The sequence below is a fragment of the Magnolia sinica genome, chromosome 4 (genome assembly GCF_029962835.1).
Source record: "Magnolia sinica isolate HGM2019 chromosome 4, MsV1, whole genome shotgun sequence".
Taxonomy (NCBI): Eukaryota; Viridiplantae; Streptophyta; class Magnoliopsida; order Magnoliales; family Magnoliaceae; genus Magnolia; species Magnolia sinica.
Window position 1 is genome coordinate 62,185,166 of NC_080576.1, and position 17,939 is coordinate 62,203,104.

General features: G+C 39.8%; 1 protein-coding gene across 8 annotated transcripts in view; it reads left to right on the plus strand.

Annotated features, from left to right (window-relative positions):
- Positions 1–370: 370 nt before the first annotated feature.
- The window catches only part of LOC131243157 (pentatricopeptide repeat-containing protein At5g02830, chloroplastic), a 123,248-nt gene continuing 105,679 nt past the window's right edge, over positions 371–17,939 (plus strand). For 2 of the 8 annotated variants that reach the window (XM_058242292.1, XM_058242293.1), the window contains exon 1: positions 372–997. In XM_058242292.1, the coding sequence (XP_058098275.1) occupies positions 550–997 (448 nt within the window). In that variant the 5' untranslated portion in view covers positions 372–549. Of the gene's footprint in view, positions 998–17,939 lie in introns of all 8 variants that reach the window. The other 6 variants (XM_058242297.1, XM_058242290.1, XM_058242289.1 and 3 more) reach the window with 4 other exon arrangements.

The following is a 17,939-nucleotide window of genomic DNA, read 5'->3' on the forward strand; positions in this document are numbered from 1 at the left end:
CCCACATTTAATGTCCACTATCCATTCTCACTTTTGGTGTGAACAGTACATTAGGTGGGGCCTGTTTGATGTGGATCATCCATTATGTGGGGCCACACTTTGAACTGGGTCATCTATCATATGGGCCCACAGTTGATATGACTTTACATCAAGTGGGCTCACCTTGACGTGGACTGTTTATCATGTGGGGCCACATTCAATATAAGTCATTCATCACGTCGCCTACCTCAGAGAGATTGTAGAGAAGAGGAGAGGGAAAGATGAAAATTATTTAAAAAAATTAAAATTAAATTTTTTCCGAGCAGTCTATTTTTAAAATAAGAGTTTATATATTTTTAGTATGAGCATTTGATACCCAGCAATGAGGCGTTAAAAATTCAAAGGTGCACAATGTTCGGAATGACGTAGATTTGTGCCACGTGCCGGTGTCTGCTTGCAAGCCTGAACCAAAATAACTTCCCCTCCGCCTCCCTTCAGTTCAAGCCACTCTCTAAAATATCGGGCTGCAATCCATCTTCTCATACATCCGGAAGAAACGGGTGACAGAGAATGAGAGAAGTGCAGCTGCTGCTCATCACAGCAGCTTCTTCCTCATTTCTCCTCCCTTCTCACCACCCATCTCTCAACCGCACCAAGACCTCGGCCAGTGAAAGGCCATGGCCTTTCCTCCTCCACAACGCCCGCTCCCTTCTCATGCCAGGCCACGGCACTCGCCTCAAATACTACGCCACGGAGAGCAGCATGGTTGCAGAGAGCCTGCTGGCCTCCACCAGCTCCCCTGTTGATGTCAAGCTAATGTCAGCGGGGATCTCGGGCTCCCTCCGTGAAGGGAAGATCCGGGCAATTGTTGAGATTTTGGGCAGGGTTGAGAAGCTTGGGATTTGCCCTTTGTCTCTGTTTGATGGGTCAGCAAGGGAGTTGCTTCGGTTGGAATGCTGCCGGCTGGTGGACGGTGGCAGGCTAGATGAATTCGTTGAGTTAGTGGAAATCCTTGCAGGTACTTTATATGGTTTGTATTTCATTTTATTTTTAGGCTCATCCAGTCCCTTTTTGTGTGTGTGTGTGTGTGTGTGTGTGTGTGTGTGTGTGTGTGTCCGCGCGTGCATTGACAAGAAGGAATCATAGAAATGTGGCTTGACTAGGACAGAGCTGGCCATGGCATTAGCAAATCGTGAGGTGCACACTTACAGTGCCTGAAGCATATCAATGTACATTAATCCAAACCATCCAAATTGTTGGTCCCATTGTGAATGGCACATTTTCCAAAAATCATATGAATAGGAGGAGCATCCCTGTTCCATTGGCGGCCATTAAATGGATGCTCTCAAGGAAGCTGTTCAGCTGTTCAAATTCACCAGGTGAAACTGGACTGTTAAGATTGACTGATCAGTGTGATTTAAGGTCTATGATCTGTCCACAATGATTCCCAAGTTCTGTATGGCTTTGATAGGCATTCATGTATGCGCCTCATGCATGGTTATCTCGCTGCTTGTGCTCTTTTACAGTGTTAGAAACTCACATTGTAGTCAAATGTCAAAAGTTCTGCGTTATGTGTGAATAGGGGATTGGAATTGGTAATATTAGGGAGTGAAACTGGGTGCTTTGAGCAAATAGTGGTGGAGGTTTGGGGAAGAATTAGAAACTTTGTAGACTAGAGAAACATGATCGTTGGGAAATATGGCATGTCCGACTGATGGTAGTGGTTTATGGGTCTTTGCCATATATCTGTTAAGATCCATTGAGCCTGATCATTAGATGTGTACTGTTCATCCAACCAACACTTTCACAGGTTGAGCTCCATGCTGAGCTCATAGGGGGGTATTGCCCTCGTCCCCGGTCCAAAGGGAAAATTCCTAATTTCACATGGAGTTTTATGTAAACCCTAGTTCGTTTGGGGTAATATATATTCTGTCGTGAGAGAGAGAGAGAGAGAGAGAGAGAGAGAGAGAGAGAGAGAGAGAGAGAGAGAGAGCCATAATTGTATTGATAGCCGCTTCTTCATTTTTTGCCTTTGAGCATAGTGGATTGGTGTGAATCCGTGGACTATTGAAAGGGAACCATGTAAATTTCTATGTTGTGGTTTGCATCTCTCTCTCTCTCTCTCTCTCTCTCTCTCTCTCCCGCTTTCTTTTAATTCCGATATTGTTGTGCGTGTGGTCGAGTAGGGATCTTTCTCCCAACAAGATCAAGGGGATCCGCAGTTTGGAAAGTTATTACTAAGATAGGTGAGTGCCATCTTGAGTATATTGGGGTTATGTTGAGCGGGGTTGGAAGGTAATTTGGTAAGGATATCTAATTTCTGGTTGGTAAAGGCAAAAGATTAAGGTTTTGGAGGGATGCTTAGTTGGAAGATAAAGCTTTCGAATCATCATACCAAGCCTTGTTTGAGCTTGTGATAGATAAGGAAGAAAAAGTTCAGGATCGCCATGGGAAAGTGTGGTGTAGATATCATATTACAAAGATTATTTATTTAATTTTATTTTTATGATGAGTCATGCCTATTTTCTAACATCTTAAGTAGGTTGTGCCAAACACACATTGGCCTTTCAATTGACCATAGGAAACTGTGGAAATTGTCACCAAATGGACAATTTCGCCTGACTCTTTCTATTTGGTGTTAACAACAAGTGAGGGTGCTTCTTCTTGTACAAAAGTGTGGAAGGAATTTGTTTCTGCAAGAGTTCAAAATTTTGCATGGTTAGTTATGCCATAAAATCCTAACATTAACTTAAAGAAGCGGAATAATATTTCCTGTCAAACATATGCGCCATATGTAGGAAAGTGGAAGACTCTATTAACTACCCCTTCATGTTCATCCATTGCTTGTGTAGGAAAATATATGTAACTGTGTATGCTATCTGTGTAAGCCTATGGAGCACTATATGTTTCCCTCATTGTGTTTACACACACACACACACACACATATACTCATGTCTGCGCGTGTGTGTGTGTAGGGATTTGCTAATGTCCCCACCTTCATGGGGATGTTAACAACATTCCCGAAGTTTTTAAATGACACATGGGGTGAACCATCATCAATCTCAATTGTTCATTTAGTGATACAACTAGGAGCAAGCCATGGGTGTAAAAATCATGCCATCTGATGATTCTAAACGTCTGATTAATGACATGGAAAATGGACAGCCAAGATTGAGTGGAGAAACAAAATAGCTCTAATCATCATCTTGAGACATCTATTAGATAGACTTTGCATTCCTTATGATTCCAAAGTAGCACATTGGTTTGATGATTTTAACCATGTGATCTATGGCTCATAAACAACAACTGGCCCTATTCAAAGAGTTAGGATCATCTGATCGGCATGATTTTTGCATCATGCTTGCTCCCATTGGTACTATTGAATGAACCATCCCGAGTGATAATTGGGCATCCCATGTGTCATTCAAAAGGTTTAAGACTTTGCTAACATCTCCATAAAGGTGTGGACATTAGTAAAATCCATGCACACACAAACCCCCCCACACACACACACACGGTTTTGGAAGATGAGCAGAAATTTAGGGGAGTTGAAAGTGGTGCAACCCGATTATCAAGTCAATGCCACAAAGAAATGGAGAAGTGTGCACCTATAAGAAAAATGCTGGTATCAGAGTGGGGCACGGGGCACTGCGAGTTGATCGGCGTCATCGAATCCTATTGACATCAGCAACGGTACGACTGATGTTAGCACTGTACACTCTGTAAGGGTCGTTTTTCAACGGGAAGAACATGGTTTGAAACAACTCGATTTTAGGAGATTTATGGTGATTTTTGTAGAATTTTTGGAGGCCATTTGAGGTATGTTTGGACTAGTTTTCACATTCGATAGAAAAACCCCAAATCGTAAAGTTTTCGTGGTTCTTCTCAAATTGGCCGATGTTGCTTTGATTTTTCTTCATTGTGGGGGTCAGATTCATGGTCCTTGATGATCCATGGAGTTTTTTCCTTGTGCTGGGAGGATTTGAGAGAGCAGGAAGCCAAACTGTGGTCCGACTGTACTGCTTTTGGGGCCTAGGGCCCGTGGTTGTACACCAAATCTCTCGATGTATGCCAAAGGTGATGATCTAGTGTAGTGGGGTGGCTTTTTTGCCTGATTCAAATCTTGATGTGAGTGTGGCTATTACTCTCCTCTTCTAAAGTTGTTTTTGGGACCTCAGGTGGGTTCTCTTCTGGGATCTAGATTTGTACAAACCTGAGAGTGCCTCATCGTGTGTGCTCTCATGTAGCTATTGTGGCCTTGTGTGTTGTTAGGCCCCTAGGGAGGACAAAACCTTTTCCTTATCCAGAGTTGGATAATCAGAATCACGTCCCTTGTTGATTACTATAGTTAAGTTGAATGGCAATAACTATTTGCAGTGCGCCCAATCAGTAAAATTGTTTCTAGGAGGAAGGGATAGACTTTCTTACATACTAGATGAAGCCCCAGATCCTTCAGATGTGAGCTTTAAGACTTGGATCAAGGAGAACTACCAAGTTATGACTTGGTTACTTAACAAGATGGAGGCTACTGTGAGTAATTCAGTTATGTTTCTGATGTCTGCTAAGAGTATATGGGACTGTATCTATAATTTTCCAATTGACCTCAGATATTGGGAAGTTTCCACAAGATTCAAGACCCCTGAAGGAGTATTTTTTAGCTCTTCGGGATATGTGGCATGAGTTGGATCTTTATCATCCACTCCTTTCCCATTGTACCATGGACTATGAATATGCATAGAAGCAGCATGAAGCAACCAGGATCATGCAATTTCTATCTGACCTCAATTATAATTGTTATAGTGTTCGAAAGCAAATCATAGTCATGGGCCCTTTTCCTTCTCTAACAACCATCTATGTCAAGTGTCGAAGGGTCGATACATCATCCAACCCTACTTTTACTTCTCTTGACTGATTTGCTTTTGTTGCTAGGGACTAACCTTCCTTTAGCTATAGGACTTGAGCTCCAATGTGGAGCCATTAGGGACGTGGACGCGGTAGTGGATCGAGTAATTAAGGCAAGGGTTGTGACACTGATTGGGGTAGTTATGGTAGTCAAGGCTGCAGTGGATGAGGATGAGAACGTGACAGACCACGCCACTGTACACGCTATGGGGGAACAAATCACTCTATTAAAAGATGTTGTGATCTTGTTGGCCGTCCGTCATGGGCTGGTGTATTTGTAGCCACTAGTGCCTCCACTAGCTCTGAGAAGACTTCACCTTCACTTGTAGTGGAGAAGCCTTCCTCGATTGATTCGGTTCTTGTCTCATGAGGCTTATGATGCATTAATGTGACTACATTTCGTGATGTTCCTAATACTTTTAGAGCCGCCATAGCCTAGTTAGGTATTGCTCTCAGTATGTCCTCTTCTCCTTCTCCCTAGGTCAACTTCGGAGACACCTCTCACATGACTGGGAGGTTTTATCTGTTTAGTTCTTATCTTCATTCTAGCCAATCCCACTTTGTCAGATGTTGCTGATGGAAACCAAACTCTTGTAATTGCAATGGGTTCCATCAAGCTCTCTCCATCTATGCATTCATCATCAGTTTTACACGTCCCTAGTTTTCCTCTTAATATATTATCTATTAGTTCACTTACCAAATCTCAAAATTGCTCCGTAACCTCCTTCTCTTCTCACAGTGTGTTTTAGGACCATGGTGTTTTATCTTGTACTTCATGTCTATGAACACTTTAACAAAATGACATTGCTGAGAGAAAGAACCATCACCTTCTTGATGTCATCCACCCGTGCCCTCTTACTTGGTATTAATATTCCGAAACAATATTGGGATGATGCCTTGCTTATTGCTGTAATTTTGATTAATTGCATTCTATCCTGAACATCATCACACATGTTCTCATTATCACACAAGTCCTCATTAGTAACCAAGACAAAAAGGAGCTCTTGTATAGGAGGTAGAACATCTATATGTTTCATTGTTTTGTGTCTTCTTTAGTAACCAAGACATAAACGATGCCGGTCTTCTTGTTTTTCTCTTCAGATTTTTCTACACTAAGTGATCTCTCACCCTTGTCTTTATCAGATTTGGGTGTTGGAAGATGTTTCATTGGGTTCAATGTGATATTAACACTATCCTTGATGAAAGAATATGTGTTAGCCTGAGTCAAATGCACTTCCACAACCACGGTCTTCCTGACAAAATGTGGCATACATCCATTGGGACCACATCATATCACATTCTACTTGTACTTAGATTCAATAGAGGGTGAAGATAAACAACTGACGTTAGAAACTTCTCCTCATTTATTAAACCAACGAAGTTGGTATGAGCGTGTGAAAGTGCCTTTGTCTGTCAATTAGCGTAACGGTTGAGTCAGTAAGTCAAGTGAGCCCCATGTGAAGAAAATACAAGATGCTGCCTCAACCGAATGGGTGATTTAGGAACGTCAAAGGTAAATTAAGCCTCACATCCCATGACCAAAACACCCCAGGTATATAATTCCCTCTAAAAGTCTTAAGAACAATAATGAATTTAATGTTTGAAAACTTGGTTCAAATAAGTAAACTCTATAAGTTTTCTGCATGTCACTTCGAGTTATCGAACTTGGGTCGATGACATCGAACACACCTGTTCGATGACATCGAAAAGCGACTCATATGTCCAGCAACCACATAAATATATGGATGGAAAATTCGATTCATCGAACGTACCTTCGATGACATTAAACATGTATATTCGATGACATCGATGGTGATTCGTTGACATCGAAGAACTTGTCCAGCAAGCTTCTTGGAAAAACTTCTGAAAATTCGAGGGATCGAACTAGACTCGATGTCATCGAGATTCAAACTTCGATGACATTGAATCAGGTTTGATGACATCGAAAAAGGTCAAGAAAATGTCCAACGAGCTTCCAAGGAAAATCTTCTAAAGAGTTCGAGGAATCAAACTACATTCGATGACATCGAGATTCAAACCTCGATGACATCGAACAAGGACACGAAATTGTCCAGCAAGCCTTGAAGAAAAATCACTCATAAGTTCGAGGAATCGAACTAGATTCGATGACATCGAAATTTAAATTTCGATGACATCAAATCAAGTTCGATGACATCAAACGTAGTCAGATTTTGACAATTATATTACCGTTGGACTTTTTGCCTTTATAAACAGAAGCTTGGTTCTAGTGGTTGGATTGAGAAAAAGAGTGAGCTTTGAGAGAGTTGTTGCTTACCTAACATCCTTTACCTTTTTCTCATGGGAGTTCATCCTTCAATCCTCTCTTAATCATTGATACTCAATAGATTGGATTGAAGAATGAACTTCACCATTCAAGGATTTTCCAGCTACCTTCTTAATGGTATATCATTAAGCTGGAATCTCTTGATTGCATAAACTTTGGAATCTCTCTGTCTCTTAAATGATCAACATTCATTAGAGTAGATTCCACAAAATACCTTGACCCAACCCTGGCTACTTATATTGGAGCATCTTCAAGTGTTGCGGTTCAAGGGAGCTAAAGAATCTCTGTCATCAAGGGAGATCGTCTTCATCAGGCGCTGAATGAGACCCATCTACTTACAAGTAAGTCGTTAGAGTCCAGAGATCCTATAGATCATTCCTTGTGTAGGATTGGGTCGCAGGTTGTATCTTAAACTTACCAAGCCCTCAGTGGAGGCCTCCGACGGGAGAGTACGTTTAGGTTCTTTGTGTAGAACCTTGGCTTGTGTGGCCTAAACCTAGGCCCTTGTGTAGGACCTTGGCCTGTGTAGCCTAAACCTATGTTCTTTGTGTAGGATCTTGGCCTGTGTGGCCTAAACCTAGGTTCTTTGTGTAGGACCTTGGCCTGTGTGACCTAAACCTAGGTTCTTTGTGTAGAACCTTGTCCTGTGTGGCCTAAACCTATGCCCTTGTGTGGCCTAAACCTAGGTGTTTTGTGTAGGACCTTTGCTCTTGTGTAGGGCATAAATTGTTGAGTCCTTGTATAGGATGATTTGCCTTGTGTAGGCATCCCTAGGAACCTTGTGTAGGTCCTAGTGTCAACCTTGTGTGGGTTGTAATGGTTTGAGGTGAACCTAATTTGAAACCTCCATTAGTGAAATCCGGTACACTCAAGGGTTGAGTGTGTCCACCGGGAGTGGAGTAGGCACATAGCCGAACCACTATATATGATTGTGTTTGGGATTGCTATTTGCACACTCATTTGATTATGCTTATCTTAAATGCTTAAAATGATGCATGTGAATGGTTAGAACTGATAGGAATCACATCCCACACACTCATATACACGATTCTACATAGACTAATTGCTTACATTGTTCAACCTAAGTAGTCTATTGTTTGGATCCTCTACTTGGCTTGGAAGCTTGTAGAGTTAAGATTGCTACATCTTGATTAATTGCATATTAGTTCGAGATTAGGGGATTAGGATTTTAAATTGACATAAATTTTATAAAGTCCTATTCACCCCCCTCTAGGACACTTTGACCTATTCCATACTTCTACTATAGCGGTCTAAACCGCAATTTCAGCGTGGATGCTTAATTTTTTTGATTATTAATTTATCTACCATTTCTTGTGAGACAATGTTCCCACCACTCCCCTTCTCGATCAAAATCATCGATATCTTCTCACCAAAAGTGCAAGTGGTATGGAAGATATTGTGTCGCAACTCGCAACCATTGTTTCACATCAATCACCCGAGGCATCGATAACATAATCCGTTAGATACCCAATGACTTGCTCCTATCACCATACACATCTGCTACATCTTCCCTAACATGCATCCCATCCTCATATTCATGTTCTTCATATTTTGTATCATCTTTAGTTTTCATTTGAATGTGGTTGGGAGTGTTTTCAACATATTCTCCTTCTTTGTCCATGTTTACTTTAATTGTGGATTGATGTTCAGGATAATGAAAAAAAAGATCTCCTGGTTGCCCACACTTAAAGCATGTGAAAATAGTGGTGTTTTGCCTCGTCCTAAGTGTACTAGCCTCTTGTCTATAACCATCGTCCCTCAACCTTCCTGTGGTTGCCTTGCGTGGGATGTTAGTATGCTACCCTATCATTGATGACGGTCCTTGTAGGGCACCAAATCATCTCCCAAATCCTGAATTAATTATCTCCTTGGCTTTTAATGCAAGTGTGTATGCATTGGACATCCTAAATATATCTTTGAAAGCCAATTCATTTTTGATGTCTGGGTTAAGTGACCATTAGGGGGTCATTTAGCACCATGGATTTGGGGGGATTTCAAATCCCCTGCTTGTTTGGCACCATAAAGTAACCGGGGGTTTCAAATCTAGGGGGTTTCAAATCCCCTCAAAGAGGGGGTTTGAAATCCATGGTGAGAGATTGGATTACATCTAAAATCCTTCCAAAAGTTGCATGTGTAACATGTATGTCACCAGACTATTATTCTATTGCGCACATGGCCTGCTAATGATGTCCCAAAACAATTAGATTATCAATTGCATCACTATAATTACTTTAATATGATGATCAGCACCGTCCAAACATTGTCCATGTAAATCAACGGTTAAAAATCATTGGTTAGTCACTCGGACATGATTTTGTGATTGTGGCCCATCAGAGACTTGTAATTTCATCATTTTCGGGCAAATCATATATTTCAGCGGGCTTATTGCAACCATTGTGTTAAACATTACATACGTTCACTAATTAGAGATATTAAAGTTGATTTAGTAATTAAATTCAAGCCCCTGTAAATATACCATGCATAGCTACTTTTGGATTAAAGTTGATTCACAATCCAGGGTGCCAAACACAATAGGAGGATTTCAAATCTAGGGGGTTCCAAATCCACGCTCCCAAACAGGCCCTTATGATATATTCAAATATTTTGGTCTTCATGCTCATGAAATCCTGCCCATGATGTCAATGCATAGAACTCTTTGATATATTCATTTACCGATTTGTTCTCTTGACATAGATTGACATCTTTGAAAGAGGTTATGGGCATAAGTTGCTAGTAGGAATTTCCTTTTTAACTTCTTTTTCATCTTTTCCTAAGAATTTACTTTCTCCATACCTTGATGGATTCGTTCGGCTTGAAGATCATACCACTATGCTAACGGGTTACTAGAAAACTTCATAGCTATTAACTTAACCTTTCAATTGTTTGCGATTTCCTTGAACTTGAACACCTTTTCCATCTTGCTCAGCTAATTGATGAAGTTGTCAACATGCAATCGACCATGAAATTATGGAATTTCAACCTTATTCCAGGTTTCCTGATACATTCCAACAATTGAAGGATTCGATTATTAGTGTCTTCACAAGCCGGGGCCGATTGTTGTTGGTTAGGATCTTGGTAGGGACTTTCCTCTATGTGTCCATGTGCTCCAATTTTGATCTTCAGATTCCCTTGACGCCAGAGCTCTTCCATTTGATTAGTGAGATTGTCCACCGTATGCATGAGTTGATCTACCTATTTTGTGAGTGCGAGGATCAATTGGATTACTTGCGCAAGCTCTTCTTGCGTTAACTTGTAAAGTATTGAAACCAAGGTTTTCCTTATTTGTTATGATACGCCCGTAAAGGCTAATACGTATAGGTAACGACCATGACCGTTACATGATAAGGGGGTGAAACGGGGAGGTTGGTTTTTTGGGATCGTATTGTCCGTTATGATGGCTGTAAAGGCTATTACAGGGCATAATGACCGTTACCCCTGTAACGGTATAAAAACAACAACTTTTTCCTATTTAAATCCATTTTCCCCACATTTTTTTTTTTTTGCTTTTCTCATTCCAAAAACTCTCCTAGATCATTTTATAATAGATTTCGACCACTCTTATGATGACCTCAACTTGTTGATATAGCGACACATCTCAACAACTTCCTTGTCTAGGTAGGACCCCATAATCTCATGTGGACCAGGTGGAACACACTCTTGGCCCCATGTTGCACTTTAGTGATCATATTTTTAAAGTGCTTGTCACTGTATTGGCTGACACGTGGTCATAAATGAAAAACTTGGCTACAAACTTTTCTACCTTGATTCTCACATCTCCTCCACAAATCCATCAGTTGCTTATGCTTTTCCCCTTCCTCTCAATACATTGCTAGGTCTAAAGATACATCTAACATTTGCATGCTGCTCGTACAATGCCTATTAACTAGTCGCCAACTCCCCCTCCTACCATCTCCCTCTTGCACTATCACCCCCATGACTGTTGCTCCCTACACCACTCCTCTCATTGGCCTCTCGTGTATAGACCCCTTAAAAGTGGGCCTACTAGCTTCTCACCTCCTCTTTTGTTCCCCATCCCGCTCCTCCTATAATGACTCCTTAACAACACATCTATAGTTCGGTTCCTCATACTCGTCCACCTCCTCTACTGACTCAAGGCTCCATGCTGGATGTGCTCCCTTTCATGCTTAGCACACTCATCTCTTATCTCCACCCATTTCCTTATCATTTCATTCGTCTTTGATCTTATCTCCTTCGGAACACTTGGGTTGTCGACAAAATTTCGATGCCCTCAACTAGGTGTTCCTTTAAAAGGGACACCCATTGCTCTTTGACACATGCTCACAATAGTTGCACTTATACTCGTGTTAGTTGTCGGGAAGCAGGGTCCCATGTTGCCGGTCAATGTCGCGATTCTTTTCTTTTCCAGACATTTTCTACTTGCATGGCAACATTAGGCAAAAAGAATGTTAGCATATTCGATGTACTAAGTACATACTTATTAGCCTAAATATGTTTGATTAGTCTGCTTTTTAGAATATATTTTTAAATTATTTTGCAATATTTTTAATTAAAAATATGTTTTTTTTTTTTTTCCAAAAATTTCAAAAAGTTCCATCAATCTGTGTCAACCACCAATTACTCTTACATCGTTTTTCCACACTCCAATTGCAGGTTAAATCGGTGAAATGGGGAAAATTTTGGATTTCTCCACATTCGAGAATTAGAGTATAACTAAATTAAGATCAACCAACACTCATAAACACGTAAATATTAAGGCTAAATAACATCTGGTTGATCTTTTTTTAAATAATTATTTTTAATTACTTTTCAATATTTTAATTAAAGAAATTAGTTTTTTATTTACAAAAATTTCATCTAGTTCTATCAATTTGTCGATCAACCTCCAACCTCTCTAATGCAATTTTTTCACACTTTAATTGCAAGTTAAATGGGGAAAATTTTGGATTTTCCCCAAATTCGTAAATTAGAGGGTTCAAATCTATGATTGAGCACGCAAGCTTGCAGAATCATGGATTATAATCTTTCTTATACTAAAGCAGAAAAACTATTTAAATTAAAAAAAACTCATCAATTTCATTTTTGATCCACTCGCTCCTCAATTTCTATTTCCACACCCAAATCCCCTTCTCTCCAAACAATTGAAAAAGAGTGGTCGAAATCAGCTTCATAGGCCAATAAAAGAAAAAATAAATTTGATGAAAAATAAAATTTTGGTGATTCCCCCCAATATCTTGTTGATACATTGCGAAATACAGGTCATATTGTGCAATAGTGGGGATTTTTGTAAGTCATAACTACACATGGTTTCGTATCACCCATGTGGATTTCAGTACTATTGATGCTAAAATAATTGAGTTTGTGGATTTTAGTACTATTGATGCTGAAATCATTGAGTTTATGGCCTGTTTGGGAGCGTGCATTTGGAACCCCCTGGATTTGAAACCCCTTGGATTTGAAATCCTCCTATTGTGTTTGGCACCCTGGATTGGGAATCAACTTTAATCCAAAAGTAGCTATGCATGGTGTATTCACGGGGGTTTGATTTTTATTACTAAATCAACTTTAATATCTCTAATTAGTTACATATGTAATGTTTGACACAATGGTTGCAATAAGCCCGTTGAAATATATGCTTTGCCCGAACATGATGAAATTCCAAGTCACAGATGGGCCACAAGCACAAGATCATGTTCGAATGACTAACCAACGAGTTTTAATATTTGATTTACATGGATAAAGTTTGGACGGTGTTGATCATCATATTAAAGTAATTAATAGTGATGCAATTGATAATCTAATTATTTTTTGATATCATTAGCGGGTCATGTGCCCAATAGAATAATATGATGGTGAGTGGTGCACACATGTTACACATGCAACTATTGAAATGATTTTGGGTGTAATCCAAGCTCTCACTGTGGATTTCAAACCCCCTCTTTGAGGGGATTTGAAACCCCTAGTTACTTTATGCTGCCAAACAACAAGGGGATTTGAAATCCCCTCAAATCCCCCCAAATCCATGGTGCCAAACGACTCCTTGTTCACTTGTTGTGCAGTGATGCATGTATGTCTTTGAGAGGATTTTGCATATAAATGGTGGTTTGGTGGCTCAATTATCCTAGAGTTTGGGTGCCTACTATTTGACGAGAAGATTCAATACCGACGAAAGCTCAATCTAAAGACAAGCAGCAATTGAAGATCTTGTATCCCACAATGTTGTGTTTGAGGGGGAGTTGTGGCTCAAGCTATTTGTCATTAACTTCTTCGTATGTGTTTCAAGCTGGGTGTGATCAATATCCTTGGTCCAGCTGGAGGAAGAGTGTAGGAAAATACATGTAATTGTGTGTATTCCCATGTAAGGTGTCCCGTATTGGTATTGGTTGGCGTAACGGTGCCCTTCGAAACCGATACGGATACGGAGGCGTAACGGCCTATAACGGCGCAATTTTTTTTTTTTTGCCAAAAAAATATGGATTAAATCCGGAATATTCTAAGCATTCCAAATATGTATTCATTTATAAATTGGAACATGTTTATGGTGGTGTAACGGTCCACTCTTTGGTGAGAAGTTGTATCGGACTGTCTGATGAATTTATGAACCAGATAACTTGATTTTGACTACAAAATTCATATATTTAATTTTCTAACTATCTACTATCAATGATAGATATATTAAAATGAATGTAATATGAAAATATCTTACATTAGGTGTTTGCAATTATTTTTGAGAAATTTCTCAAACATACCTGTGCACGTGACTGTGATTCCTGTCTATGACCTCTCATCCTCAAGTCAAGAATATTAAAAAAAATATAAAAATTAGTAGTGTCTGATATACTCCCCTGCAACTTGATTAAGGATTACTTGATTGGTTGTCAGGGGAGCTATTTTAAATACAAGTTTGGCAGTGTCAAGTGTGTGCATGGCTTCTTGCAATAATATTGCTGTGAGCTGTCTGCTGCAAATACTTACCTTAATACAAATATATACTCACAATCAAAAGTCACCACCAAAATGAAAATCTGCTTTTTTGTGGTTGCTCGACCTCCACATCATCATCATCGTCACCATCAGGCTGAGGCTGTCCAATAGGTTTAGGTGCTGGATATCCATAATATCTAGTGTCAGAAGGAAATACTAGATCAACGAAACCAGAGGATGACTGATCCTGACTAGGCAACGACTCTGACCCTGAGTAAGGATATCCACTAGTGCCTGTCTAATAGCCATACTGGTGCCCATACTCAGGTTGTTGAGAATCTTGAGATTGAGAGTGCGTCTGCTGTGATGAGTAACTTGGATTTGGATCTGGATATCTATAATCATATGGATATTGATCGGGAGGGCTACTCCAACATGAATGTTATGGAACAGGCTCAGTATAATCATCATAATCATAATCCAATTGACCATAAGAATATCCATCATAATAACCAAGACCATGAGCCTGCTGTTGTTCCGGACCTCCCGGACCCGGTGCACGACTAGATGTACCCTCCTCCTGCTGGCTGTATCGTGACTCAGTACACTCATAAGTCCAACCTCGTATACCACCTCGTTGATTTTCATCGGCATCACGATCTGTAGACGGCTGTATAAGGCGCTGAGCAACACCAGAAGTGCCAGCACCAGGGGCAGGGGGGTCATCGTCACCATCATCCGACATGGTCACGCTACCACTGCTCATACTATTTTGTTGATCTTGAGCAGTACCCGTACTTGGCATAAACGCTGCCCCTCTTACTGGGTCTAACACATCTGCACGACTCTCTTGTTGCGCTCTACGTATTTCTGGGTCATCAATTTCCAATTATTCACTATTCTCTTCAATTTGCTTTTCCCTTGTTTCCAACCAAGGTAGAAGCGGGTCATCCTTATCATAAATATTGTCCAAGTTTATTGGACAGTAGTCTCCGTCATCGACAGCTGTAATGCTTCTATGATGTCGTCGCATTCTTAGTTTTATATTGTAGTGCATGAAGACAAGTCTATTTAATGTTCTAGTTTGCAATTTATTCCTATTCTTTGAATGAATAAGCGCAAAACAACTCGAATTCCTTTCGCAGCTAGATGAAGATGTTATTTGGCTTAAAACTTTTACTGCAATTTTTTAGATAGCCTTCGTACTCTCTCCGAAATTAATCCACCATTCGGTCGGTTGCAACCTAGATACTGCATGCTGTGCAAGAACATCTCTAAAGCTACCAAGGCGATTTCCAAATGTATCTAATTCATTCAACGCTTTTATTTGCAGATCTAAGTCAGGCTCTAATCTCTTTATCACATTTTTTAGCCCGACACGAACTTCATCATCCTCAACAAATGATTGGGCATATCTATACCTAGGATTTAGATAATAACCTGCTGCATGAAGATCATGATGGAGTTGTCTTGTCCATCTCTTGTCGATCATCCTCCAATAAGACTCCTAGTTTCTACAATCACGTCAAATTGCCAATTCTGCCTTATCCATGACATCGTATAGGAAGCCCATGGTAGGTGCTTTGTTGGTTTCAACAAGACGGAGTATCCTCATTAGTGGCTCCATCACCTTTAGGATCGACTTGACCCTCTTCCAATATTTGTTGTCCTGTATGATGTTCACAACTTCAACCGGTGTCCCTGATGTCTTCTTCCCATGTTTTGTGTTGAGTCATTCTCGGGAAGCGAACATCTCACTCAACTCTCCCCTATACTGGAATAAACTCTCTAATGCTATAAAGTTTGTTGCGAATCTAGTCGCCGCAGGCCTCAACAACTCTCGTCCTTTTGTGAACTTTCTCATTATTGTGACTACTTGATTATGGTTGTAAATAAACGTTGTCACTTCTCTTGCCCTTTCGACCATTTCCTTAACATTCTTCTTCTTTCCAATATCTTCCAATATAAGATCAATACAATGGGCAGCACATGGTGACCAAAAAAGATGTTTTCTGTTATCCATCAACATATGTCCTGCAAGCTTATATGATGCTTCATTATTTGTCACAATCTGCATTACATTATCCTCTCAATCTCTTTTACAACTTTATCCATTAGTTTAGTAATATAATTGGAATCTTTTGTTACTTCTGAGGCATAAATTAACTTGTGGTATATAGTTCCTTAGTGGCAGTACACCATGAAGTTGATCATGCTGCGTCTGGTTGGGCCAGTCCAACCATCACACATGATCGTGCATTCTCTGGCTTGCCATACAGGTTTAAAGGTAGCCACGTATGCTTTCACATCCGCATACTCTGCATCTGTCCATTTCCCCCTAATCTCCTTAGCCGTGGGAGCTTTTATTCCTTCACCTGCTTCTGCTGCTACATCAATTACTACCTGCCAATATGGAGAATTGACCACGTTAGGAGGTATGTTGGCATGTATAAATAACTTTGCTGCTGCTCTACCTAATTTCTCAACGGAAGTTCTACTTCACATTTGTTTTATCTTCTTTTGTTTAGTTGATTCTTTCCTAAAGAGGATTGGATCAATAGAGGGTCTCCTAGGCTCATTTACTTCTTCATCCAAACGTATAGGGGCATCACGTGAAGATGTCTGTCGTCGGCTCCCAAACACACGTCGTAACCCACCAAACCTACCCCCCCCCTGTATCACGCACTGACCCATGCGTGCCATACATGCAGCGACGTTCTTCCTCTTCACGAGCTAGACGCAAGCTCTCTCTCCTAGCTATAGTTACTTCCCGATCAGAATCTTCATCAGAATCAATAATATCTTCATCACGAACGCCTATATATTCGGGACCAAATACCTCCTGTCGAGCTGCATCCAAAACATCATCTTTCTTCTTTTGTACAGCAGCACGTTTACCCTTCGACTCATCCAGACTAGCTTGCATTAAATGCATTATCTCTTTCGGTACTCTAGTACATGACGCAACTTGACCCTTTCGATGTGCCAAATGTTGTTTGAGACGGGTAATTCCACTAGTCACTATTCTATCACAATACTTGCACATCATTTGGTGCCTAGTACCACCAACCCTCTCACAATGTTGCCATCCAATATCCTCACTTACTTTTTGTTGGCCAGACCCAGACATTTCTTTAGGTTTAGGTAGATACTAGATAATTAGATATAGATTAGAGTAAGAGTGTATGACTTATGTCAATAAAGATGATTTTATGTTCTAACTAAACCCTAAGAAGCTCCAAAACCTGTCTAATATAAGCAAATAAAAACATGAAGTCACTAATTCAAAAATAGAAAAAAATATAAAATGGTACCCCAAATCTGTAAAATGCACATTAACATGTTCTACTATGATTAACACATCATATGACATGATTAAAACAGCAAAACAATCATTAAAAAATGATTTTTCAAATTTTAAACAAAAGGGCCAAAATTAATGCGTGAATAGAAAAAAATATAAAATGGCACCCCAAATCTGTAAAATGCACATTAACATGTTCTACTATGATTAACACATCATATGGCATGATTAAAACAACAAAACAATCATTAAAAAATAATTTTTTGAATTTAAAAAAAAAGGGCCAAAATTAATGCGTAAATAGAAAAAATATAAAAAAAATAAAATGGCACCCCAAATCTGTAAAATGCACATTAACATGTTCTACTATGATTAATACATCATATGGCATGATTAAAATAACAAAACAACCATTAAAAATTGATTTTTCGATTTTTTTAAAAAAGGACCAAAATTAATGTGTAAATAGAAAAAAATATAAAAAAATATAAAATGGCACCCCAAATCTGTAAAATGCACATTAAC